General features: G+C 33.1%; 3 protein-coding genes across 4 annotated transcripts in view; 1 reads left to right on the top strand and 2 right to left on the bottom strand.

The window, feature by feature from the left end:
* The first annotated feature begins 1,362 nt into the window (after positions 1 to 1,362).
* LOC143539619 (ubiquitin-ribosomal protein eL40 fusion protein) overlaps positions 1,363 to 25,104 on the top strand; it is a 183,801-nt gene continuing 160,059 nt past the window's right edge. The window contains exons 1-5 of one of the 2 annotated variants that reach the window (XM_077032892.1): positions 1,363 to 1,502; positions 1,581 to 1,667; positions 3,246 to 3,348; positions 4,454 to 4,520; positions 4,614 to 4,646. In XM_077032892.1, coding sequence (XP_076889007.1) covers positions 1,400 to 1,502; positions 1,581 to 1,667; positions 3,246 to 3,348; positions 4,454 to 4,520; positions 4,614 to 4,640 — 387 coding nt within the window. In that variant the 5' untranslated portion in view covers positions 1,363 to 1,399 and the 3' untranslated portion in view covers positions 4,641 to 4,646. Of the gene's footprint in view, positions 1,503 to 1,580; positions 1,668 to 3,245; positions 3,349 to 4,453; positions 4,521 to 4,613; positions 4,808 to 25,104 lie in introns of those variants that run through there. The other variant, XM_077032889.1, reaches the window with a different exon arrangement.
* On the bottom strand, positions 7,045 to 18,095 carry LOC143541000 (uncharacterized). Its single transcript, XM_077033929.1, has 3 exons — positions 18,026 to 18,095; positions 7,492 to 7,814; positions 7,045 to 7,306 (listed from the first exon to the last, which is right to left on the bottom strand). The coding sequence occupies exons 1-3, from the start codon at positions 18,093 to 18,095 to the stop codon at positions 7,100 to 7,102; spliced, it is 600 nt and encodes a 199-aa protein (XP_076890044.1). The 3' UTR covers positions 7,045 to 7,099.
* LOC143542067 (CDPK-related kinase 3-like) lies at positions 19,993 to 24,213 on the bottom strand. The gene is made up of 11 exons (XM_077034741.1): positions 23,652 to 24,213; positions 22,824 to 22,954; positions 22,682 to 22,723; positions 22,486 to 22,594; positions 22,319 to 22,397; positions 21,933 to 22,229; positions 21,743 to 21,852; positions 21,556 to 21,663; positions 21,409 to 21,471; positions 20,540 to 20,707; positions 19,993 to 20,451 (listed from the first exon to the last, which is right to left on the bottom strand). The coding sequence occupies exons 1-11, from the start codon at positions 24,192 to 24,194 to the stop codon at positions 20,320 to 20,322; spliced, it is 1,782 nt and encodes a 593-aa protein (XP_076890856.1). The 5' UTR covers positions 24,195 to 24,213; the 3' UTR covers positions 19,993 to 20,319.

The following is a 25,104-nucleotide window of genomic DNA, read 5'->3' on the forward strand; positions in this document are numbered from 1 at the left end:
TATAATACCACATGAAAATAAGTTCAAAATTAAGTATTGACAAAATTAAGAAATATCAGTATGGGCTATTGGGATTTATTATTATGTTTTGACATTTATTATTTAAGAATTTGCCCCAAATTAATAAATTAAATATATATTAATATATTATATAATTCGAATTCGAATTCGAATTTCGAATCGAATCGAATAAAAAATCATGAAATCGATTACTATACTCGAATACAAATCGAATTCGAATATTTTGAAATCGAATTCGAATCATTATATTCGAATTTGAATCGAGTCGAATTTAGAATGTTTCGAATTCGATTCAAATTTTGAACACCCCTACTTGAGGTGGGGGGGGGGGGTGGTTGGGCGTAAAATGCTATGTCAACAGAAAATATAAATAATAGAAAATGAAAATTACCAAATACAAGAGCTCTACAAAGCCCACACGAAAACCTAATAAAGCCCAATCCTAAACGGTCTATAAAAGTCTTGGTACAAAAAGCCCATCAAAGTTATTTAATAACGAGAATAAAATCAGTAAAATAATTCAGTAAATGTCAAAAATAGTAATATCACACGCACAACTTTTTAGATTCGCCAAGACACCGATAGTAAATCAAAATTAAATTAGTAAACGTCTAGAATAGTAACGATACTCGTGTAACCTGTGATATACAAATATGTTTATAACGACGTTTATCCCGTCGGTAAAACATGAGCATTGAAGCGGTGAATCAACGAGTTCAGTTGATATAGATTAAGTTAGTTATAGTTTCAGAAATAAACCCTAACAACACTTTTGTCAAGTTAACATATTTAAAGAAAAAAAAACTGAAAAAATATTCAAAGAAAATGTATGTGGTACGGGTAACGAACGTGAAAATTAGTCTTCTATATATTTTAGAGCACGGAAAAAACTAATAGAGCTAGAGATGCACAAAATACCCGGTTTCACACCCGAACCCAAAACAAGTTACTACTCATACTCGACCTGCGGGTACAACCCGGTAAAGAATTTCTAACAGAACACGTACCCGACTCGCCGGGATCAAAACCGGGAATACCCGGTCAATACCCGACCCGGGACCTGAAAAAAACCCTATCAAATACCGACTATACCAAGAACCAGTTCTTACCGAACCCTATTTTGACTTTTTTGGAATCGGTTTCCACCCGGTTCCGGTTTCGGTTCCTGAAAATACCCGCACCTCTAAATTGTTAAGAGAAATATCAAATTATCAATATGAACTAATACTAATATATGGGCCAAATACAAATGTAAAACCGAACCCAATTAGCCCATTTCATTTCCAAACCTTATAAAACTATAAACCCTACGTTCTCTATATACTTCCAACCGTTCTCGCCAGCTTAGGGTTTGCAAGCGCGGGCGGTAGCAGTGAAAATGCAGATCTTCGTGAAAACATTAACCGGGAAGACGATCACACTCGAGGTTGAATCGAGTGATACGATCGACAATGTCAAGGCTAAGATCCAAGACAAGGAAGGTAATGCTATATTATTATATATAATGTTTTGTATTGAAATGAAGAAGAGTATGCAATTGATCATTTGTTAATTATTAGGTATTCCTCCGGACCAGCAGCGGTTGATCTTTGCTGGAAAACAACTTGAGGATGGGAGGACTCTTGCTGATTATAATATCCAAAAAGGTAGCTAGATTTGTGATTATTTAAGAGTGGTTGTATGTATATGTGTGTGTATTTGTATATATGTGGTAAAATACAAATTAAATTAATGTTCTAACCGTAAGAATCAAGTGGTGTAATTATATACACAACATCGTGTAATTACACTAGGCTTTCATAACATTTCGAACACGGCACGATAAAACACGATGATTTGTTGTACTAAACACGGACACGACAAGGCATCTAATCATGTCATTTTTTTTCCAAACACGAGCATGAACCTGTTTAGTAACATGTTAAGCTGTTAAGACCTGTTAAGTGACTTGTTTAAACATACATACAATGAATAATACATGTGTAATGAAAACAAAATTTTCAAAACAAGCATAAAAGTCTTAGTTAATGCAAAATCAATAACATATTTTAAACAAAATACCACAAATCAATAACATACTTGAAACAAAAATTCCTAGAAGCAAATTGTAACATCCATTAAAATTATAATAGCGGGTTTTAATGAACATAACTTTTATGTAAATGTTTACAACTTTTAAGGACTAAATGTAAACTTGTGTCAAATAGAAGGTTAAATTTTACTATATCCGTACTTTATTAAACCTAAAAGGCTAAAACGCTCTTCACGCAGCTTCTACTTATTCCTACAGCCACTCTTCTTAATTTCCAGTAGGTTTTCGGCATGCTTCCGGTGCCGGAATTAGCCGTCGGAAGTCGAGAAGTGCCTTGTAGCTCTATTAATACCATATTCAACAAAAAAAATTCACAAAAAATAAAAAAAATTGGCATATTTTTCAACTTCTGTTAAGCCTCACCGCCTCGCCTCACCGCCTCGGACCGCCTCATAAAGGTCGAGGCTTAGGTTTCAGTATACCCTTATGAGGCTAAGCCTCTAAGGCGTTTTTCCACTGAGGCTGCCGAGGCGTAAGCCTCGAGGCGCGCCTTGGAACGCCTTTTTAAACCATGAACATAAGTGAGATGTTGTATATATGAATGACTTTAGGTTTAGGACTTCAGGAGTTTGTATTTATATATTATCTTTAAATTAAAAATCTACATAGGTTACTAACATGTTAATAGGTTTTTTAACCTGTTAGGACACAAATTTTAACATGTCTTAAACAGGTCACCTGATAAGCTCAAACCTAAACCTATTAAAACTCGTGTCGTGTCGTGTTAATAGGTTCGTGTCATAAATTGGCAGCCCTAAATTACACAGTGTAATTACATTAAGGGTGAGCAATAACCGAATTGTTAACCGAAACTGAACCGAAAACCGACGAAATTGATTTGAAATAACCGAAAACTTAATTAATCGAAACACACCGAACTCTTTAATTTTTTCATATATTCAAGGCTTTTTTCGTCCATTTCATGTATTATATGTATTAATAGTTCACTACTATCATTTTTATGTATTGATATCTCCATTTTGTTTACTCGTATCTCAATTTCATATATTTATACATTCATTTCATGATTTCATGTAGTTATACCCTCAATTTCATAAAGTGCATTAACTTCTCTCTCTCTCTCTCTATCTATCTATTTGAAGCGTTTATATAAAATGATATTTGTTTGTAGAGTCTACGCTTCATTTGGTGTTGAGGCTCCGTGGAGGTATTATTGAACCGTCTCTGATGGCCTTAGCAAGGAAATACAATCAGGATAAAACTATTTGCCGCAAGTAAGAACTCGGTTTACTGATTGATTTGGATATGTTAAATGCTCATGAATTAGTTATTTGATTATTAGTACGTCATGCTAATTTTTTTTAGTTTATTTTGCTATAGTAAGGATGAGATTAGTACCAAATTGCTAATATTTTGTAAATTACCAAACATATATTGAGTTAATCTATAAACTGAATTATGTAGCGATTTTGTTAAGTCAGTGCTAAATTCGGTGGTTCGGTACTTTTATTATAGTATTGCAATTACGCCATACACTATTTTGGTCTATTTTATGTTTTCAACGATCATGCATTTGTAATGATAAATCATAATAACAAATTTAAAATGTTCAAAAATGTTGATTTAGGTGGTTAAATACACTTAAAACTTCTATACATTAATATTTTTTTTTATTTTGTTTGCTTATTGCGTATTCATTCTTTGTAAATCCAACAAGAATAAAAGAATTTGGTCTGTATTGATTAAGAAACACATGATTCAAACCAATCAACTAAGAATCACAATTATGCATGACATTGCTCTTATTCTTAAAGATATCTTCTATGGTCAACAATTGACTTCATTGAATCATGTTTGGATGATAAAGATGATCACACATAATGGTGTTGCTTAAGTGGTTTGTTTGTGTCATATGTTTGTTGTGTAATTCATAGAGACTGAATATATGATAAACAAACAAAAATATATGAGACTGTGCATAAAGATGAACAACTGTATTTTGGTTTTACTTATTTTACCATTTTGAATAATCTTTTTTGGACATTTTAATATTTTTAGGTTTATGATTGCTAATTCGTTGCATTTTAACCAAAAGAAATTGGTGTCTCGTGTAGTTGCTTTTCTAATAATAAGAGTTCTGAATCACTCGATATCACTACTGACAGGCCAGCGTCGGTACAATATTTGGTTTAGAACTTAGGTCAAGTTCGGTTATTGTATTTTACAGTATGATACTGATTTCATTCTTACAGCTGATTGTTAAGTTCCTTTACTATTTCATTTCATGTAATCATTCTCAAATTGTAATTAGAAAAATACCGTCTAAGATCTTATGTAAATTAATGACAAGTGGATGTAAATTTGTCTTGAATGTTTCAGATGCTATGCCCGTCTCCATCCTCGTGCTGTCAACTGCAGGAAGAAGAAATGTGGTCACAGCAACCAGGTACGTCGCTTTGTTGATTAGTAACTGTAGCTTCCATTTTCGTAATCAGTATCTAGTTAACAGTCATTGATATATTGCTTTGTTGAATTGTAGTTGAGGCCGAAGAAGAAGATCAAGTAGATGAAGATGTTGTGGTACTTGTATTTGAATTTTGTTCTGAATCTTGGCGTTTTTACATTAGTTCTATACCGTTTTTGATTGATTTTGGTGTATGCTATTTAACAACCCTGCAATTTATGTTTGGTGATTTTGATAAGCTATTGCATTGCATCTTTTAAGTTTTATTAGTGGCTTTTTTTAGTTGATTGCTTTTAAATACTCAAGTGATGTAATATTGTCCTTTTGGTTAACTTTTGGTTTATGACATGAAATCAAGAATTAAGCTTTTATTTCATCTTTGAAAGGATTGAAAGTTGTGTAAATATTTTATTGAATTTGCACATAGTATAAAAGCACAAATCAAGAACCTCATGGCATGATAGTTTCAAAGAATTTATAAAATTTAAACAAAAACCTACGTGATGTGTTCAGTTTGACAGGTGATGGAATTCAAATAAAAGCATGAGACGTTCGTTTCAAAGAATTTGTAAATCCGAGACATGACGTGTTCGGTTTGACCGGTGTTCGGTTTGACCGGTGATGGAATTTAAATTTCAATTGAAATTTAAAGGAATTCCAAATTTCCAATCAAGGACCTTATAGCATGTTTGTTTCGAAAAACCTGGAAAATAAAAAAATCAAAAACCTGCGACATGACGTTTTGACAAGTTATGAAATTGAAATTTAAGTGAATTCCAATGAAATATTAAAACGAATTTGTAAAATTTATAATAAAAAACATGCGATGTTCGTTTTAAAGAATTTGTAAATCAAAAACCTACGACATGATGTGCTTGGTTTGACAGGTGATGGAATTAAAATTTAAGTGATTTCCAATGAAATACCGAAACGAATTTCTAAAAAATATAATAGAAAGCTGCGTGACATGACATGTTCGGTTTGACAGAAGATGAAACTGAAATTTAAGCAAACTTCAATGAAATATAACGTTGAGCGAAACTTTTTATTCTTTCAATTTGGAAGACAGGTTTATGAAGAAATGTATTTAATTGTTTAATCTTTTATATTGTTATTAGTTATTACTTTAGGATATTCTTTAAATATTCCAGACGGTTGATATATTGTGTACATGTTATTGTACGGAGAGGAACAAATATGAGAATGATGAAAAATATTTATAGCCACAAAGAAACCTCTTAAAAAATTTAAAAAAACTAAATAAAAAAATCATAACTCAAAATTTAATAAAAAAACAAAAAAAAGTAAAAACACAAAAATGTTTTCACCGTTTTTCTCGTTATCATAAAAAACACAATGGTAAGTGAAAAAAGTTATTAGTTAATCATTGTGTTTTTTGTTTTTGATTATGTCTTTTTCTTTAACATTGTGTTTTTTTTCTTTATATTGTGTTATATTACTTAACATTGTCCTTTTTTTGTCGGCATTGTGTTATATTTTGTGGTATATTGGGTCTTTTTAAGTTATAAATGTGCATTTTGTTCATTTTCATCATTGTGTTTTTGGTTTCAGGATTGTATCTTTTCGTTAATTTTTTTTTTGTATTTTTATGAACGGGAATGATGACGGAAACATTTTATTTTTTTAATTTGTTTGTTTTTTATTTATATATTGAGTTATTATTTTTTAATTTATTTTAATGGGTTTTTTATTTATTAAAAATCGTTCTCACACTTCTCATTTTTGTCTTTATTTGTATTTTAACTTTATCCATAAATATTAATATAACAATTAGAACTAACTCCAAAACATATGGCTTGTCAATTAACGATGTCGTTTGCATACACGTAACCTCTTCCTCTTTCTTAAAAGTATTAATTTCCTTTTCTATATCCTATTCATTTTCTCCCAAAATCTACAATAAAATAACTTAATATTTTAAATTATCTCCTTCCCTTTAATTTAAAAAATAATCAAACATCTTTATATTAAATTATGATAAGATTCTTCTTCTAGACTCAAATAATTACAAACCCAATATTTTAATTAAATAGTTATTATTTATACCGTTTTGGTTTACCTCTTGCTAAATAATTATCATACATACCCCATCTATGTTACTAATCAAGCCCTAATAATTTGATGTTATGCGATCATATATGGATTCATGATTTGCTGGTATAAACGTATAAGGCGTTGTATGTTGCCCCATACCCCAGTGGTACTGTTTAAACATATTAAGCAACAATATGAATCAGTATACTGCTTGTGTACCGATTCATGATATATTCACGATATGCTGCTTGTATATCGGACGTTTTAATGTTGAAATGTAGGTATAATATTTTGGTTATTTGGTTAATATACCACCAATCCTCCATACTTATATTTTAAAATATAAGACCATCATATATGAGATTCATATTTATTATATTACATACTTTAGTAATTTTATTCTAGTGGTTAAAGAGTAAAGCATAATTTCATACCTCAAACTAATAAGTAATAATCATCTACATAACAAATTACCATCCATCCATGATCATACATAATGATATATTTTAAGACCAGTAGTCCAACCATTTGTTACTAGTATCTCCCTCTAGCAATTGATCACACTCCAAATCATCCCAATCATTTCTATTACTTATTTTCACATTAATATTACCATTATCATGTTCTATATTCTCTTCACTTGAATTGCTTGAATTCCCCACAGAGCTACAACTTTTTTCTTTCTTCTCCATCACTTCTTGCAGCCGTTTCAACTGTCGAAAACATCAATCAAGAACAAGTTAAAATTGCTGTTTAATATGTATAATGTTATAAGAAGGTTAATTAATTAAATGATTGTAATGTTCTGTGTTTTTTTTCTAGCTACTTGCTAGGACTGTTTTCTTTATTTATATAAAATACCGTCTTTCCAAAAAAAAATTTAATTAATTGATTGTACCTGTTTAGTTAATGATTGATTCTCTTGGTTAAGTATGTCATACTTAGAAGAAAGTGAATCATAACTCGCTTTCATCACGTTGTAATCTCTTTCTAATTGCTTTGATTTCCATCGAGCTCGCTTGTTTTGAAACCAAATCGCTACTTGTCTTGGTTGCAAGCCAAGATCTTTAGCAACTTGCAACTTCTTATGAGGTTTGAGTTTTGATTCAAACTGGAAAATTGTCTCGAGTGATTTAATCTGTTGATTGGTGAACCGTCTTTGTATTTTGTTGTTGTTGTTGTTGTTGTCGGATAAAGTGTCGTAGAAGGTTGAGAAACATTCTCAATCTAACATGATTTTAGATGAAATTGGAAGATGTGCCCAAGAGGGGATTGTAGCTTTGCTTCAAGGTGTCTAATTTATACACCAAAAATATATGGTAGGGTCTCAACATGTCTTATTAATTTCTTAATAATAATTATTAATTATGATGTCTCATTTGCCTATGTTACCACTTTGTTACGTGTCCATTTTTTTCCAACCCACATGAATCCCGTGAACTTATTTCTACACAGAGATTGATATAAAATATTTCTTTTAACTCTAAAGTGTGTTCACTTTGTAAAAATTTGATTCCCTTCTAATAAAATATTGTTTTCAGCAAAACGTTAAGTGACAAATAATGATGTGCTTCAGAAAATGGGTTGGTCCATGTAAGAGGTGTGTACGGTTTGGTTCCGGTATTAACTTTAATCAAGTTAATCAATTGATTGTTGATTAATTGGTTAGGTGTATTTGGTTGATTTTTTGGTTTTTTGTTCGGTTAGGTTGATTTTGGTTAATGACTAGAATCAAGCTTGGGCAAAATTTTTGACTTAGAAAATACATGAAATATAGGTATAAATATATGAAATGATGATATAAAACATGAAATATACGAAATGGAGGTATAAAAGCTACAAATGTATGAAAATAAAAATGGTTCGGTTCAATTTGGTTAATTTTGGTTAATCTGGGTACAAAAAAAGTACCCGATAACCGATTTTCGGTTAATCGGATATCAATTAACTTCGGTTCATTTTCATCGGTTTTCGGTTTGGTTTGATTGTTGCTAGCCCTTGCCTATAAGACTGTTCTCCATGGTGGTGGTGGTGGTGGAGGTGGTGGGGGGGGGGGCATCAAAGCCTCTCCACGGTGCCACGTTAGCACCACGTGAGCACTGGGAGCATCGAAACCCCAACCTATAATGCCCCGCTGCGGTTTAAAGCCCCTTGGGCAAGAGAACCCTTTGGAAATTGAGAACTTTAAGAACTATTTTGAACCACAAAAAAAAACTCTAAAAAACTATTTAAAAAAATTATAAAACAAAAAAAAAACAAAAATTTTAAAAATGTAAAAAAACCTTATATTTCATTCCGGTTTCATAAAAAAAACTTCATATTATACACATATGTATAATTTCATTTAATCTCTAGTTACGTAATGTACACATATATACATTGTCATTTACCTTAAATTGTACATATATGTATAAAAAACATGTATGTACATATTATACATATGTGTATAATTTAGCTAAACCGAGACGCTTTTTTTATGAAATCGTGATGATAAATATGGATTTGGTTTTTTTTTTTACTTTTTTCATTTTTGTGTTTTTTTTGTTTTATGATTTTTTTTTAATCTTTGGGTTTTTTGTTGTCTAAAATGGTTCTCGAAGCTCTAATGATGCCCTGAATAGCGCCCATAGCGACCATTCTAGCAATACTTTGAGAACTAAATTTCCGGAAGAATCATAGGGTCCCTCAAAGAATATTATAATAACTGAATACGTATTCCTGAAGATGCATGATGGCAAAGCATGAACAAAATTACAAAGAGCACATGCATGACGAACAAAGATGTGATGGCGTGAATAGACACAAAGAATGATGCACTTAAAGTGCCTGGTCCCTGACATTACAACGTACAAGACGTCTAACCCCTATATGTTGATGGTTTACCTCACACCACGTGAGCGAAAATTCCAACCGGCTAGCTTGTTTAATGTTTTAGGCACCAAAATTGGCTTGTACATGACGATAAACACATAGCTAGATTGGATTTTAACGACTTATAATGCCACTCATAACTTTTAGTTTTGTTTGCCAAGGGCAATCCTAGTAACTTCGTTGCGCCTAATGAACGACTTGCGGGTATTATTCTCAATCAAAAAGTTTTAAATTGGTTTGAGACAAATTAAATAAATGAAATTTAGGACCAGACTAAGTTACTTTCCTGTTAGATGTTACCGGTATAAACTATTATCAAATAATAAGTTATAATTTGAACAATTATTAAAATCTTATTTACGTAAATTATATAAAATAAAAGCATGAATGTATTTAAATATTAAATTGCATGAAACTGACTCCAAGGCTGCTTATTATCGTTAGACCAAATTACATGTTAAAGAATTGGTCCCAGCCGCCAATAAAAATTAAACGTTACAAAACTTCCCACTTTATTATTGTCGACCTTGAGTATTATTATACACAACTTATAAACTGATCTTTTGTCTTTTGTAATTAGTTTAGTGTGTTATTAGTCTATCATAAATATCAGCACACAACGGTACGTTGTTGCTATTAATCTAATTTCTTGAGTTTGTTAATTTGATGTTTTTATTCATTGTTTGGTTGTTGACCACGGGTCCACGGTGTTAATAAACTGTTAGTCGATTAGAGCGTTTAAACATAAGCAAGTTGACCGGTTTGAAATCACAATATATAGTTATAATTGTGATTTTTGCTTGTGTGTTTTAATGCTACGAATATATTGTCCCAATGTCTTCTAAGGAAAGAGTAAGATTTGTTGAATGCTATATTAGTGGTTTCAACGACTATGCAAATACCCGAGAAGTTTAGATTAAAGATTTTAACTCTTATTTATTTTCCTGTCGAAGTAAACTCTATACGTGAAATACATGAATTTGAAATGGTAAACATTGATGATGAACACGTTGACCCAAAAAATCCAATACAGAAAACAAACATCACATATCACCACTATTACAAGTATGATTGTTAAAGCACAGTGGTATTTATGCAAATTAAAGAGTTTTGAAACCATTTAGTGAGGTAGCATCTGAGTTGCTTATTTTTATGAGAGTGGGTCCTTGTGATAAGGTGGGTTCGGCATAGAGGTGCACAAATCGGTTTTTTTAAAAAAACCGGTTCGGTTATTAACCGGACCGGTTTTTTTTTGCCCGGAAAAAAACCGGTTCGGTTAATAACCGGACCGGTTAATAACCGGTTTTTGTCTGTCAAAACCCTAACCGGTCTAACCGGTTAGGACCGGTTTAGAAACCGGTTAATAAACCGGTTAGAACCGGTTAATAAACCGGTTTTTTAATTAACCGGTTTTTTAATAACCGGTTTTTATGTTAACCGGTTTTTTTTTTTTTTTTTTTTTTTTTTTTTTTTTTGGGTTTAGGGTTTAGGGTTTGGAAGACCGAAGCCATTCTTTGCTTTCGTTGTTAGGGTTCTTTGCTTGGAAGATTAAAAACACATAACTTTCATTTATAGTTTTTATATTAAAAATACAAACATTAAATCGTTATCGCATATTCGTAACTCAAAAATACAAACATTAAAGAATGCTTAGACACGATTACATGAACAACTTGCTGTTTCTTACTCATTATTTGCCTCCATGTTTGCTGTTTCTTTAACTAATTTTCTTCGCTACCCGATCCCGAGCTATTCCTTAGGTAATCGTCGTACGCGGCTTCTTCATCGGTCATTGGTTGAGTGTGTCCTTGATTGACCTCGTCTTCATACAAGCCCGCCTCATACTCCATTTCCCCCTCGAGTGAGCGTTGATGTTGTGCCCTATCTAAAGAGTCCAAGTAATCCTTGTAGCAAATCGACATCTCTACAGCTGGTGGAGTGAGTCGAGTCCTCCTAATCGATATAACCCTGCCAGAAACAGAAAAAGCAGACTCCGAAGCTACCGTGGAAGCTTGGACCGTTAGTAAATCTTTGGCCATGGCGGCGAGGATCGGAAACTCATCCTCCTTACCTCTCCACCAAGCCAGCAAATCAAGACTTCTAAATTCATCCGGAGTCATGTGTTTCACAAAGTTGGTACCACCATACCTTCCAAGTTCACTGCTTGGGGTGTTTACCTTTTGACGTTTACCGGCGTCTTCCCAAATCATGTAGTACATCCCCATTTCAAGGTCGGTTTGGGATTGGGATTGGGCAACAGCTCTTAACGAGTCATGAATTTGGGAAGACGACCCGTATTTTGTAAGGTAAACATCATACATGTTTGACAAGGTGGTGTTGAAAGCATTCTTTAAAGTTTGGCTATAATAGGGGTTTTGATCGTCGTTTAACTCTAGCTCATCACAAATTTTTTCTATTAAAGCTTCAACACCACCAACTTTGATGCAAGGGTTTAACGCAGCAGCACATGTCAAAACAGCGGGTAGTTCTTGAAAATATTTTCTAAATTTTTCTTTCATTTTTACACCCATATCAAAATAAGGTGCACCCCTACAATGAAGTTCACTCAACTTTGTGCACATGACAGCAATTTTTGGTAAAGCAATGGGGCTTGTTGGATAGTAAACCCCGGATAAACTAGATGTGCAAGATTTAAAAATTTGAAGGACCTCCGTAACGATCTCAATCAATAACCAGTTTCTAGGATCGTACGGTGCACATTTACCCCTACTTGACAAAATTTGATGAAACGCAATTAATGATTTTTTTTGTTGGATGGCTTTCTCAAACATATCACAAGTCGAGTTCCATCTTGTTGGACAATCCCAATTTGGCCCCAACCATTGACAATTAGCTTCTACACAAAATTTTTTGTATCTTGAAAATGTTTTATTGTTGCTGAAAACATCTCGTAACATTCTTTTAAAATTGTTTCTTTGCGTTTCGATCACGTTTAACCCATCTTGCACGGCCAAGTTGATAATATGTGCAATGCATCGGCTATGAAAAAACGCTCCATCACAAATAGGTTTATACTTTAATTTTAAATGGCCAACCGCGGCCGTATTGTTGGACGCGTTATCAAACGAAATTGAAAAGATTTTATGTTCAATCTTGTATTGTCGAATGACTTTATCCAAGAGTTTAAAAATATTTCTACCCGTGTGCGGGTAATCAAACAATTGAAACGCAACGGTTCGTTTCATCATTTGCCACGACTCGGGGTCAACCCAATGAGCCGTCACACAAATGTATGAGTCGGGCGAACCATTAGGTACCGACCACACATCCGTTGTTAAGTTTACACCAGTTTGTAAGTATGAAATTAGTTCGGATTTAGCGTTTTTCCATGCTTTAAGACAATCTCTTCTAAGGGTCGAACGACTTACGTGTTGGTAGCGTGGTTGAACATACTTTTGCATCATCTCCGTGAATTGAGGGTTGTCGAAGTGGTTGAAAGGAAGTGTTTGTTGAATCACAAAGTTTGAAAACTTTTAACGTACCGCTTCAAGGTCGTACGTAAACACCGTTCCTTGATTCGTCATCTCCGGCTGCGAACTACTTCCCGATTCGTCCTTCAAGGCCTTGCAAAAGGGCCTTTGTACATGCGCTTTTAAAGTGGAGTTTGCATCTTTGCCATAAAACTTCAAACAATGTTTGCATCGAGCTTTTTGGCTACCGTTAGACATTTCGCATAGGTCGAAATGTTGCCAAACATCTTGGTTTCGTTTCGTGGGGATGACCCAAACGACCGTTTCTCCCGTGTTCGAGGCACCCATGTTGACGGATGAAGCAGCACTTTGGGAGGCCATGATAATCGACTACGAAATAAGAGGGTATGGAGTGGTAATGTGGTATAATTGAGCGTGAGATAACAAAATAATCGCGTATGAAATAAACGTTTAGAGCGTTTGGAGTTGTATAATCGAGTGTGATCTAACCAATACCCAACCTAAACTATATATAGATGTTTGTGGGGGTAAAATGGTAAAAAAAAAAAAAAACGGTCAAAAAAAAAAAATGGCTATATAGCCGTTATACAACGGAAAAAAACCGGTTTTTAACCGGTTAACCGGTTATGGAAAAACCGGTTAACCGGTTTTTCCACAAACGGTCAAAAACCGGTTTATAAAAAAACCGGTTAACCGGTTTTTTTATAACCGGTTATTAAAAAAAACCGGTTTTTTTAATAACCGGTTCGTTAACCGGTTTTGGCTCTAAAACGTGTAACCGAAATACGAACCGACGGTTTGTAAACCGGTCAAACCGGTTTTTAAAAAACCGGTTTTCGTAAAAACCGGTTTCTGGTTTAAACCGGTTACGAAAACCGGTTTCCGGTTTAAACCGGCAAACCGGTTCCCGGACCGGTTTTTTTGACCATCTCTAGTTCGGCATCCCAAAGATACTACGGTTAGCCGAAATGTATTCACATAACTTTGATGAAGATAATAATTGAAAACTAAGATTGAACTCTCGGGTTACATTAATAATATAATAGAGGTTACCATAAGCTATTTCTTTTCCTCCTCTTCAAGTAGTATTAATAAAAAGGCCATCATGGACCAAGATTCAAAGGGATCAATCTTTTACATCGAAAGTATTTTACTCTTGTACATTAGTTGAAACAATAAGCACCTTTCTTTTATATTGTTGTACCATTTATTAAAGTTAGCTCTTGTTTTTAATGACACTACTATAGGTGTTGAGAGCAGCTTTTTTACAGTCAAGTATGTGAAAATTCAATTTGTGGTAGTTGAGAGCAGCTTTTTTACAGTCAAGTATGTGAAAATTCAATTTGTGTAATCAAAATGATGATGAAAATTTAAACAATGGTTGTATTTATTATATTAAAAAATACTTACTTAATTTGAAATGTTTCTATTATTCCATAGATGATGTAATGATTAAGTTAAAAAATATGAAATTTGTAGCAAGTAATTGTAGGAACATTGTTTTTTCTACTATACATTTTTAATGACGATTACTTCAATTATGTTTTCGAAATATCAGTTTGGTTTTGTCTTTTTTATATCACTACATGATCCTACCTGACACGACAAGACTTGACTTGTGCCAAATAATACATTATGAAAGCATTTGGTTTAAATTTTGGATCCTAAAAAAATTTCAATTCTGAAACAAAATTTTCCTATTCTTCTGTCCATTAGCGTCCGTTGGTGTCCAATTACGGCCTTTTGCGTTTGACAATGTTCATTATTGTCCGTTTGCGTTCTCTTATAATATTAACAAACGATTATGAACAAGCTCAATTCTTTAATGAACTGACACAACCAAAAATTATCTTTTGGTGGAGTGTTCGTGATCTGTCCGGTTGTCTGATAAAAAGTTTTAACAAATGAACTCGAACAAGGTCTTGGCTGGTTCGGTTCATTTACAACCCGGAAGAAGGATGACCAAGGCATAGAGGTTGAAAGGAGATTGTGACTTTGTAGCGGATGTGATTAATGAAATGAAATGAAATGAAATGAAATGTTGGAAGCAAACGTAAAATGGCAACGAAAGCAAAACGGAAACTAGTGATATAGGAATATATAAAAATTGATTAGTATGGGGTGTGTATGAATTTGATTGGGCTAATGCACCATCTTCCTTTTTCTTTCCTTTTTTTTTAACTTTATGCTTGATAAGTTGATATTATAATTTAACACAAACACCTCCATCTATTATTATTTCAATTAATTATTTTTTTAATATCAACGACCAACTGTTTTTTTCTAGTATTTTTAATTTGTTATTTTTAAAAGTTTATAAGATTTGAACCATGTTAGCATGTTGATCTTGGGTAATGATTATAAGATGTTGGACATATGAAATAATAATATTTATTTTTAAAAACCAACGAATAAAGTCTGGCTACTTAGGGTAACCTAATTGTAAAAAAGCGACCTTATATGCTTGTAATTGTAGGCATCACTAGGTAGCCCAATCACAAAAGATGACCTTACGGTCTCCATTCTAAATCTTCGTCTTTTTCAGTTCTTCAAATTTCAGTTAAGCTAAAAGGTTCATTATAATATTACCTGTAGACATGCCCGTCTCAACGTCCTTGGAGGCCTAAAACTAACTAAAATGTTAAGGCCTTTTTATTTTCTTTTCTTTATGCGTATAGCGCTAAAGAGTATACAAGAATTATAGAATATGGATGATATTTCGTGATAATGGATATGAAGCAATCATCCTTAACTTGTGACTCATCATTGAGTTACTAATTCTAAAATAACTCTACTTTCAAAATCTCATAATACATAACTCTTATTTAAAATGAAGGCCATATAAATCTGAAGAACTAAAATCATTGCCTCATTTAGCTTACTCACGAGACTAAGCACTGCCTGTAGATAATAAATTTTGTTGCATTTTTAAGGAGCGCTAATTATAATATTATAAGAAAAGATTAGAAGTAATAATATTTGATGAAAAGGAATATGAGGATGATGAGGAGACGTGTACGATTTATAATGAAACCATTGTCTGTTTGACACCTCCTCATTTTTGACTTGTCACGATCCCTATTTTCATATTTAATGTTTCAATTAATATAAAAGTTAAATTGTTGGAAGATTATTATAAACATTTAACCTTTTTTTTTGGAAGGATGATGGTTTATATTAGAAGAAATTGTTGCTTTGTTTAAATGAAGTTTTAAGTTCAAGATACAATTGTGTTGATGCTCAAATTTGATAGTGTTTGTACGGTAGTAGATTATTCACGAGGCGATTTGAGTTAGGGCAACTAAAGCTTGGCTTATAGTTTAAAAGATTTGTATGAATTTCAAACTAACACTATGTGAAATGATAACAATAGGGAGTTGCCTTAAAAGATTGAATGCGATGATAGAGTAGGTCTATGCGTTAATTTAAAAGGGTCACCTAAGCAACTAGAATAAGCTTATTAGCTCCGATTGTCAAAATGCTAAAATGCATAAATTATCTTCTGATGTGACCATCACAATAATTAGTCAGAAAGTCAACATACGTTAACAACAAGAAAAATTTAAAGGAAAATTCATTGGATCACGCGAGTAATTGAGCTTTGTCCTTAAAACAGTGGATTTTGGTCTCTTATATCAAAAAGACAAAGGGTAGACGTGCAATAGCGAAAACTGAGAAAGATACTCTAAGTTAAGCCAATGAGCTACCGCCAAGTTCAGTTAGGGCGGTAAACCCCCCTATAAAAGAATGCTTTAGGCATCTCAGATAACATAATCTCATTCATTTTTCATACACTTTGCATTCATTCACTCTACAACGATTCATACACTCGTCTCCATTTATCACCCCCAATAACAGCTTATTTATGTTCACGTCGAAAAATGGTCGCAGAAGGCCCCCTCTTATGACGAGTCTAACAACCCTTGTCATCTTAGCAAGACCATTCGAGTCACCAAGACAAGAGGACATCAATACTCTTCCATGGTCCGTATTTGTTGTAGCAACATCATGTTTTATATTTGTGCTATAAAACATTAAAAGTTGGGGTTAATTTAAGCGAGTCAAACAAGCAAGCTAACGATCAAGACAATGTGTGAATCGATCTTGGCTCGCCTCGTACAAACTGAAACATATTCGAATGAGCCTTTTCAAGCAAATTTCTAGTCTTGAGACATTCGAATGGTCTTGTATGATGAGTGATGGTGATGTATTCAGCTACATTTAAGTGAGCACATGCATTGAACCTTAACTAAAAACTTATAATTTTCATCAAAACAATCAACCCTATCAAAGATAGCAACTTTCTATATATGTAAAAAAAAACAAAAAATATAGCAACTTTCTATATATGTAAAAAAAAACAAAAAATTAACTACACCAAAATCTTTAAATAAAAAATGGTATGGCCCAAACCTTATAATATATTAATGTAATAGGTCGAGTTAAAAGAGGATGCCGCAACATGCTTGCTTGCTCAATCATTTTAATTCATCATCACTAATTCGTTGTCAATAACAGTTTTTTAAAAAATAAATAAATTTGGAGTTGGTATTAAATTTTTGTAATTACATGTAAATATCAGCTTAACAGCCTCAAGTACAATCATCCCGTTTATAATATATTGGTTGTGAACTAGATGAAAGACTTGCAGTTAAGCGTGTATGAATGAAAGTAACTCTAGGTCGAATGTTATAAATTAATTTCAACGTCAGTGGTAAATGTTTGGGAGGCTAACGTGCTCAAAATCTATACGCATTGACACTTTTTTTTTCCTTCTATTTTTGTAGTTATATGCTAGATTTATAATCATTAAAGTTAAATTTTAAATTAAATAAAAAAAACTATACATCCTTTTTTTTCTTCTTTTGGTAAAGAGTACCAGTACCACGAACAAAAATAGGCATATTGGGCTTTATTAAAGTCTGACCTCGCACGAGTTGACCATACGAGTAGAAGTTGGTTATGTTGGGTTTTTGTAAATCTAAATTATGTGGAAAAAGAGCCCAAAATCTAATAGGTTTAATCTTAAGCCCATGATGTAACTCTAATTGTATTAAGGATAGTAAGCTAGGTTAGAGTCTAATTGTTTGTTTTTTATACACCTAAGACCATCCGTAGTGGTGGCTTTATGGTGGCGTTTTGATGTCATTATGCCTGGAAACACCGTCCCCATAGGCATTATGAATAGCATTTTGATGAGGAACTTTGTGGAGAAAACGCCGGAGATGGGGGAATTTTGAGGAACTTTATACAATCATTTTCTTTTCCCTTTTTTTATATGTTTATTTATATTAAATAGTTAAAAAAGTAATAATTGTGTAACGATTGATGGAAAGTTTTGACTACGCGTTTTTTTTTTTTTTGCAAAATGTCGAAATGCTGATCGAGCACCACATGACGTAAAATGTCCGGGGAGCTTAGTATTGACTACGCATGGTCGAACTGGTTTCTGACATGTAAACGTTTAACTAGAGTTAGAAACACCGGTTGGAGTGTTGTGAATTGATATTTTCAAAACTAAACAACGATACACATAGATAATAATCTGATTAGTTTCTATCGATTTTGTTTGTGAATATAAATACAAGGCCGGCTTAATGATTTTAGAGGCCTAAACTAAAGTGAGATTTTGTGCCCCTTTCATGATATTTGTGGGAAAAAAAACAAAAAGTTAACATATTACATGTCTTGAACTCATGATCTACAACTTAGCAACTACTATGTTTACAACCAAACCAATACACAATTCGAAGTTTACTTTGTCCGTTATAATATATTTATATATAATGTTTATTTTTTGAATCTGAATGCCTAATTAAGTATGAGCCTAAATCTCTTGCTTAGTTTCATTAGCCCACAAGAAAACGATTAAAGATAGGGAATGAGAAATCAGAAACTTAGAGCAGAGATGAGAAGACCACACACAATCTTCATATTTTTCATGCCTTATACCTTCCAATTTCACCCACGTATAACTTCATAGCATTGTAGGGCTGTAGGCTGTAGCCTTCATCTTATTGGGCCAATGGATTGGACTGGGCTGTTTGCATCTTATTTGGACTAGGTTCGGGTTCATAACATAGAGCATTCATATTACCATTTCATTCTCTCTATAATTTAACTAAATATTCCATTTTCTAAATTTATTATCACATCATGTTCTTTCTCTCTATATTACATGCAATTATTTTCTAATATTTTATCTTTCTGACTCACAAATATTTATAGAAATGATGTATTGTAAATCTAAATTTGAGAAGAATCACGATTCATTAGAGATTGCGAGTTAAATTTGGAGAGTTTCGCAAGTGAATCACAACACCAAAAGTCCAAAACAAGAACTCAAATGTGCAGCTTCTGTTTCTTCTGTTCAAACGAGAATATAAGGTTCTGCGATTCCTTATGTGCATATCACAATCAAGAAAACTCAAAACAAATTAATCTTGTGTACACAATATTTTGACCAAAAAAATTATTAACAAAAAACGACTCACGAGAAACTTGATAAACCTATTTGAACCAAAGGTTTATATAATACCTTTAATTCTAGTCCTACATGTATATATTCAAATACACAATTTAAAACCAAATTAAATAAAAACTAAATAAATAAAATAAGACTAACTTATTTTAAACTTAAAATAATAAACTAATTATTATTATTTCAAATCTCTCCCAAGCCACCCCATAAAATTTATCGAACCGTCTTTATATATCGTTTCGTTTAACATCGAGGCCTTGATGGAGACTTAAAACATAATATTAGAGCTAGAGATAAATATAAAGAAGAAGATGTGAATGTTATTAACTAAATAGTGATTTGACAAGTTTTGTTACAATGTGTAAACCCACACGTGTGCCAACACAACACACGGCAACCGAAGATAGACAAAAGATGTCTATAAAACCATATTTCTTATACCGACAAAATGACGCGTTTTGTTTCTTAACCAATGACGTCTATTACGTGCCTTGTACTTTCATGTAACATTTATAACTGCTCAATGAACATGTTCACAAAAACCTAGTCGTTTGTTCAAACCATGATATTCATGTGACTTTCCGTTAAAAACTTTTTGCTAGTGAGATTCTCACAAACAACCAAACAAATGACATGTCGTCATATGAATCATATGTTGTGTGGGGGAGTAAGTAAAGCACAAGAATATTCCAAAACATTCCGACACGACAAAATCTTTTCCACAAGTAAAAAAAAAAAAAAAAAAGAAACCCAAAAAAAAACCTTGTTTAAATTTTGTCTCTACTATATATTCATTTCTTCTACACAAGTCCCCTCCCTCCCATGAAATCTTAAATCAATCAAAATATTGTAAAACAAGAAGAATTTAAAAAAAACATTCTTTTAATATAAAAAGAACAAAAGAAAGAAAATCAAATCTAATTTAATGTCTTGTGTTGGAGCTGCGAAGCGTGACTCCATGCAAAAATCTTGTATAACCGAACAAACTGAGTTTACCGTCGTCTCTAATCCAGTCCTTCAGAATCGAATGTGCGGTGGGACCCACGTTCAGTTCCTGCGTTATTGTCAACAACCATCGATAGTCAATACAAAGATCATAATAATAGGAAAGAAATGAAATATAGGAAGATTAGATAGAATACCCGAGCAAGTTCCTCAACAGATATCACGCGGTTACCCTCCACTTCAAAGAAATCAAATGCAGTTGACCCGATCTGTTCCCATGTTTCAAGAGCTTCTAATTGGTATGTGCTGATGGCTGCTGCACAGAACTCTTCAAAGTCCATCTTCCTGTAAGATAACGGTGCCATCTGCAAAAAACCACACGCACGCGATTGAATGTAAAAGAAGTCTCAATAACCTACACATGGTATAGACTATAGATCTTTCTAAACCTATACATACATGCATATACATAACAGAGAGAGGTAGACAGGTTTAAGTACAAAGTGAATTTATCATGTGAAGGGATGGGTGAGGTTATATGTGTCCGCGATAATTACGCAAAAATGTAAATAATTAGGCAACAATACATAAGTACTTACGGAACATATACAACATAATTAAACTACATATTATGTAGCTTATATAAATAAGTCAACAACCTATGTTTATAATTATGCATAGACTTAATTACGCACATTACACACACAGTAAACTGATGTTTTTTTATAACTCAAATCAACGAGTATGAAATGCTCGATTTATGGTGTAAACTTTTTTTTAAAAATAATGTCATACAAAAAGGTTATTTTCGTTTGAAAAAAATTAGGGAGATTTTAAAAGTCAACAATCTTAGGATATTCCAAATTTACCCCTCAAGGAAATATCATGCGTAAAAACCGCCAACATTGCAACCTCCCGTAATCTCACCCATTGATTACCTAAATTAATGACCCATATCACTTTGTACCATTCGCTCGTTAACACCCTTTTGTTAATCAATTCATTTACACATACACACACATGCATATACACACACACACACACACACACAAACTTGGTGACTTACTGCATTAAGAATATCAGGAAATCTAGATTCCTTCATTGCATCTGTAGCATTACGCATGAGCGCCTGCAAATAGTGCAACACCGCTAACATTAGCATCAATTTAAATCAAAAATACAAAACAAAAATAAATAAATAGAAAACTTTTACCATTCTGAAGTTATCAATAGATACACGCCCGTCTTTGTTTGGTTCCAAAAGCATGAACTGGGCTCTAAGATAAACCAATTCATTCTCTGTCAAAGCTTTTGAAAGCGCCTGCAATTATTCCCAAACAATAATATTACCTTTAAACCAACCAAACAATATTTAATATTAAACAAAATAAAACAATTACCTTAAGTGCAGCACGTTTAAACGGAGAAGAATGCAGATACAACTTCACCAATTTATAAATCAATATATCTAAAGGAATCGGATGGTTTTCACTCGACAACCAAGGATGAGCTGGCATCACACAAGCAATTATGAATAATAATTAATTAATTTTTTTTGCAAAAATGAAATTAGAATAAGTTTATACTTACTGAGGGCTTGAGCAGCACTCATTCTTTTTCTGAAGTCTTTATTTAACAGCCTTTTAACAAAATCTTTAGCTTCAGGTGACACAGAAGGCCACGGGGTATCATCAAAATTAGGATCGGCTCTCAACACCGCACGGAATATTCCTGATTCTGTTCGGGCCCAAAACGGTCTGCTACCGCATAACAAAATATATGAAATAACACCAATACTCCATATATCAGCTTCCAAACTGTATGATCTGTGCAGAACTTCGGGTGCAACATAATATGCACTTCCAACTATATCATTAAGCCTTTCTTCTGCAATATTAAAAAAAAAAAAAAAAAACCATGATCACAAACTTGTTATCCATTAACGTCTTTAATCGTTAACTTGTGTAATTAATTACCTGGCCTAATGAAATCAGAAAGACCAAAATCAATAAGCTTCATATCAGAATCTTCATTTTTGGACATGAAAAGGAAGTTCTGAAACATGTAATTATAGAAAGTGTTAATAAAAATTAAAATAAATATAATAAAAGTTGAAGTTTCTTAAAGAAGATGCATTTATAACCTCAGGCTTTAGGTCACGATGCACTACGCCTTGAAGATGGCAAAAGGCAACAACGCTTAGTATCTGAACAATTATCAATTTTGCATCTGCTTCTGTGTATTTTCCACCTCTGCATTCGTTACAAAGTTTGACCAAAGTCAACTTATCTACTCATTGCTCAAAAAATGGCATAACTTGAAACAGGACATCATATTACCTGGATAGTATTCGGTCAAGTAACTCCCCACCTTCACACAATCTATTTATTCAACAAAACAAATCATAAAACAACATATTTAATAAGAGATAAAGTGAGTTATTTTGAGAATTGAAATAAAACAGTGAAACAAGAGACATACTCCATAACGATGTATACATTATTTGCATCTTCACACGCATCATAAAACTGAATCAGATGCTTATGGCCAGACAGAGCTCTCAATATTTTTACTTCTCTACGCACATCCTCGATCGATATTGCAGTTGTCATCTGTAATAACATAATATGAAATTAATTAGTAAACAATTAGGTTACACAACGCTATGTAAAAAAAGCAACATATCGTTAAAAAGATAACATATATACGAGTATAGAATCGGTTTATAGAAATTTGAAGTGATAACACTAATAATTCTACCATATATCGCTATGTCATTTACGCAGATTAAACAAAACGCTAAACACATCAATTAAAAACAAACGTTCGTTGTATTCATTACTTAAATTAAATTACAAAACCGTGCCCTAAAATACTTACTCTAACATAAATCCATCCTCAATTATACCATTCGTATCAGATCTAGATACAGAACACAAACTCGAAGCAAAGAACAAATACTTCTACCACTTGGCAAGTTTTACACATTACAACCGTTTAAACCTAGAAACAATACATTAATTTCATCCTTACTTCCATACACGCACCCAATCGATTATCTAATATTCTAATTTCTATCAAAGCAAGATATAAATTAACAAAACAGGACATTTCATCATACCAGTGTATAAAAAACCTATTTTTAAGCAAATTCGACACTACTTCACAACAATTATACAAATTCCACTACAATTATACATAAACAAGATTGACAAGTCAAAAATGATAACCAATTTCAGCTCAATTACAATTAAAATTTGGGGATTTAACAATTCAACAATTTAACAATATAACAAATTACATATGTACCTTGGCTTTCGATATAATTTTAACCGCGAGAGCTTGATCCTTAAGCTCCCCCTTCTTCCCTCTAGCATGACAAGTATGACCGAAATGCCCTCGCCCGATTTCCTTCCCCAATTCATATTTCGCCCCAAAGCTCTTATTATACCCAAAATTCTTATCAAGCAATTGCACTTCAGCCGGTTCCACAGCCGCCCCGTCTTCGGGTATCGTACCCGCCCGCGGCTGTTTCGCTTGCCCGAACCGCCTCGCCAGCGACGCCTTGATATGCTTCGCTGGCGACGGCGGCGGAAACGGCCGCTTGAAGAATCTCCGGCCGGGTGTCGACGATCTCGCCGGCGACGGCGACACTCCGGCCGGTAACGGACTTGATAACCCTTGTGGGTATGGACTCGACCATGGACTCGAAGATCGAGCCGGTGTGTTTTTAACCGACGGAATATTATTATTATTATTGGCCGGAATCGGTGACTGATGACCGTCGGCGGTGGGACCCACGGTGGTGTCGTTATCGGATGTTGGGATGGTCTTGCCGTAACACTGACCCATGGTGTGTGTTTAGTGATTAAGGATTGAAAGTCAAAGGTAGGATCCGACAAGGAGATAAATTAAGGATCTGAGGATTGAAAGAAAACAAGAGGTCAAACGTAGGATGAGATTGTCTGACAAGAGGATCTGAACAAGGGTGTACAAATGAAGAATAGAGACATGAGATTGTGTTTTGTGTGTGTGTGTTTGCAAAGAGAAGTAGAAGCAAACCCTTTGTGTTTGTGTTTGTTTGTTGTTATGTTATGTTCTGTTCTGTTCTCCGAGTAGTCGGGTTTTGTCTTTATTATTATTAGTTGTTAACCTTTGCCCCTTTTTATGCATCTCTTCAACGCTTCTTAAACTAATTCCACTGTCAATTCTATATAATAATAATAATAATAATAATAATAATATATAATATGTTTCATTTCATAACAATAAGTGATGTGATGACATAAAATTTAATTTTAGTTAAGGTTTTGTTTTCACTAGGGATTTTCTTCCTTTTTAATGATATTTTTTATTTTTTATATTTTTTGATAGCAATGGGGCTAGTTTGGGACGGATGTGGATAGTCTTAGTCTCGTGTATGATTGTAAACTCTTGTTTCGTATCTGACTCAGGACATTTTGGGTTTGTGTTGGGTGATTAATTGTTGAATATTGAGTATGTCTGTTAATTTGGTAAAAATTAAGGATTGAAAGTCAAAGGTACAATACATTGCTTAAAAATAACCATTGGGATAACTCTGTGCTTTTTTTTCATTCTTAATTTCCTATTTTAGTTTTTATCGATATCATGGATCCAGTATAATTGTGACTTAAGAAATATGGTGGTAACTCAATAGGTTTGTTTGTAACATCGAGCTTCTTATGTTATCAATATTGTTTGCTTTAATCACGAAGAGTTTATGGATTTGTTTTTTGTTGCG

The sequence above is a fragment of the Bidens hawaiensis genome, unplaced genomic scaffold, assembly GCF_021521415.1.
Source record: "Bidens hawaiensis isolate Kalapana, Puna unplaced genomic scaffold, B.hawaiensis_p1.1 tig00000820_1, whole genome shotgun sequence".
Lineage (NCBI taxonomy): Eukaryota > Viridiplantae > Streptophyta > Magnoliopsida > Asterales > Asteraceae > Bidens > Bidens hawaiensis.

What these genes read in the sequence shown, in the direction of transcription:
- LOC143541000 (XM_077033929.1), bottom strand. Translation starts at nt 18,095, where the DNA reads ATGCCTATGGGGACGGTGTTTCCAGGCATAATGACATCAAAACGCCAC. An exon ending in TAAAGCCACCACTACGGATG is followed by an intron (nt 7,815 to 18,025) that starts GTCTTAGGTGTA and finishes TGTTAGATTGAG; the next exon opens with AATGTTTCTCAACCTTCTAC. An exon ending in ATCAATCATTAACTAAACAG is followed by an intron (nt 7,307 to 7,491) that starts GTACAATCAATT and finishes TGTTTTCGACAG; the next exon opens with TTGAAACGGCTGCAAGAAGT.
- LOC143542067 (XM_077034741.1), bottom strand. Translation starts at nt 24,194, where the DNA reads ATGGGTCAGTGTTACGGCAAGACCATCCCAACATCCGATAACGACACC. An exon ending in TTAAACGTGCTGCACTTAAG is followed by an intron (nt 21,664 to 21,742) that starts GTAATTGTTTTA and finishes GAATAATTGCAG; the next exon opens with GCGCTTTCAAAAGCTTTGAC. An exon ending in TTCCTGATATTCTTAATGCA is followed by an intron (nt 20,708 to 21,408) that starts GTAAGTCACCAA and finishes GGTTTTTTGCAG; the next exon opens with ATGGCACCGTTATCTTACAG.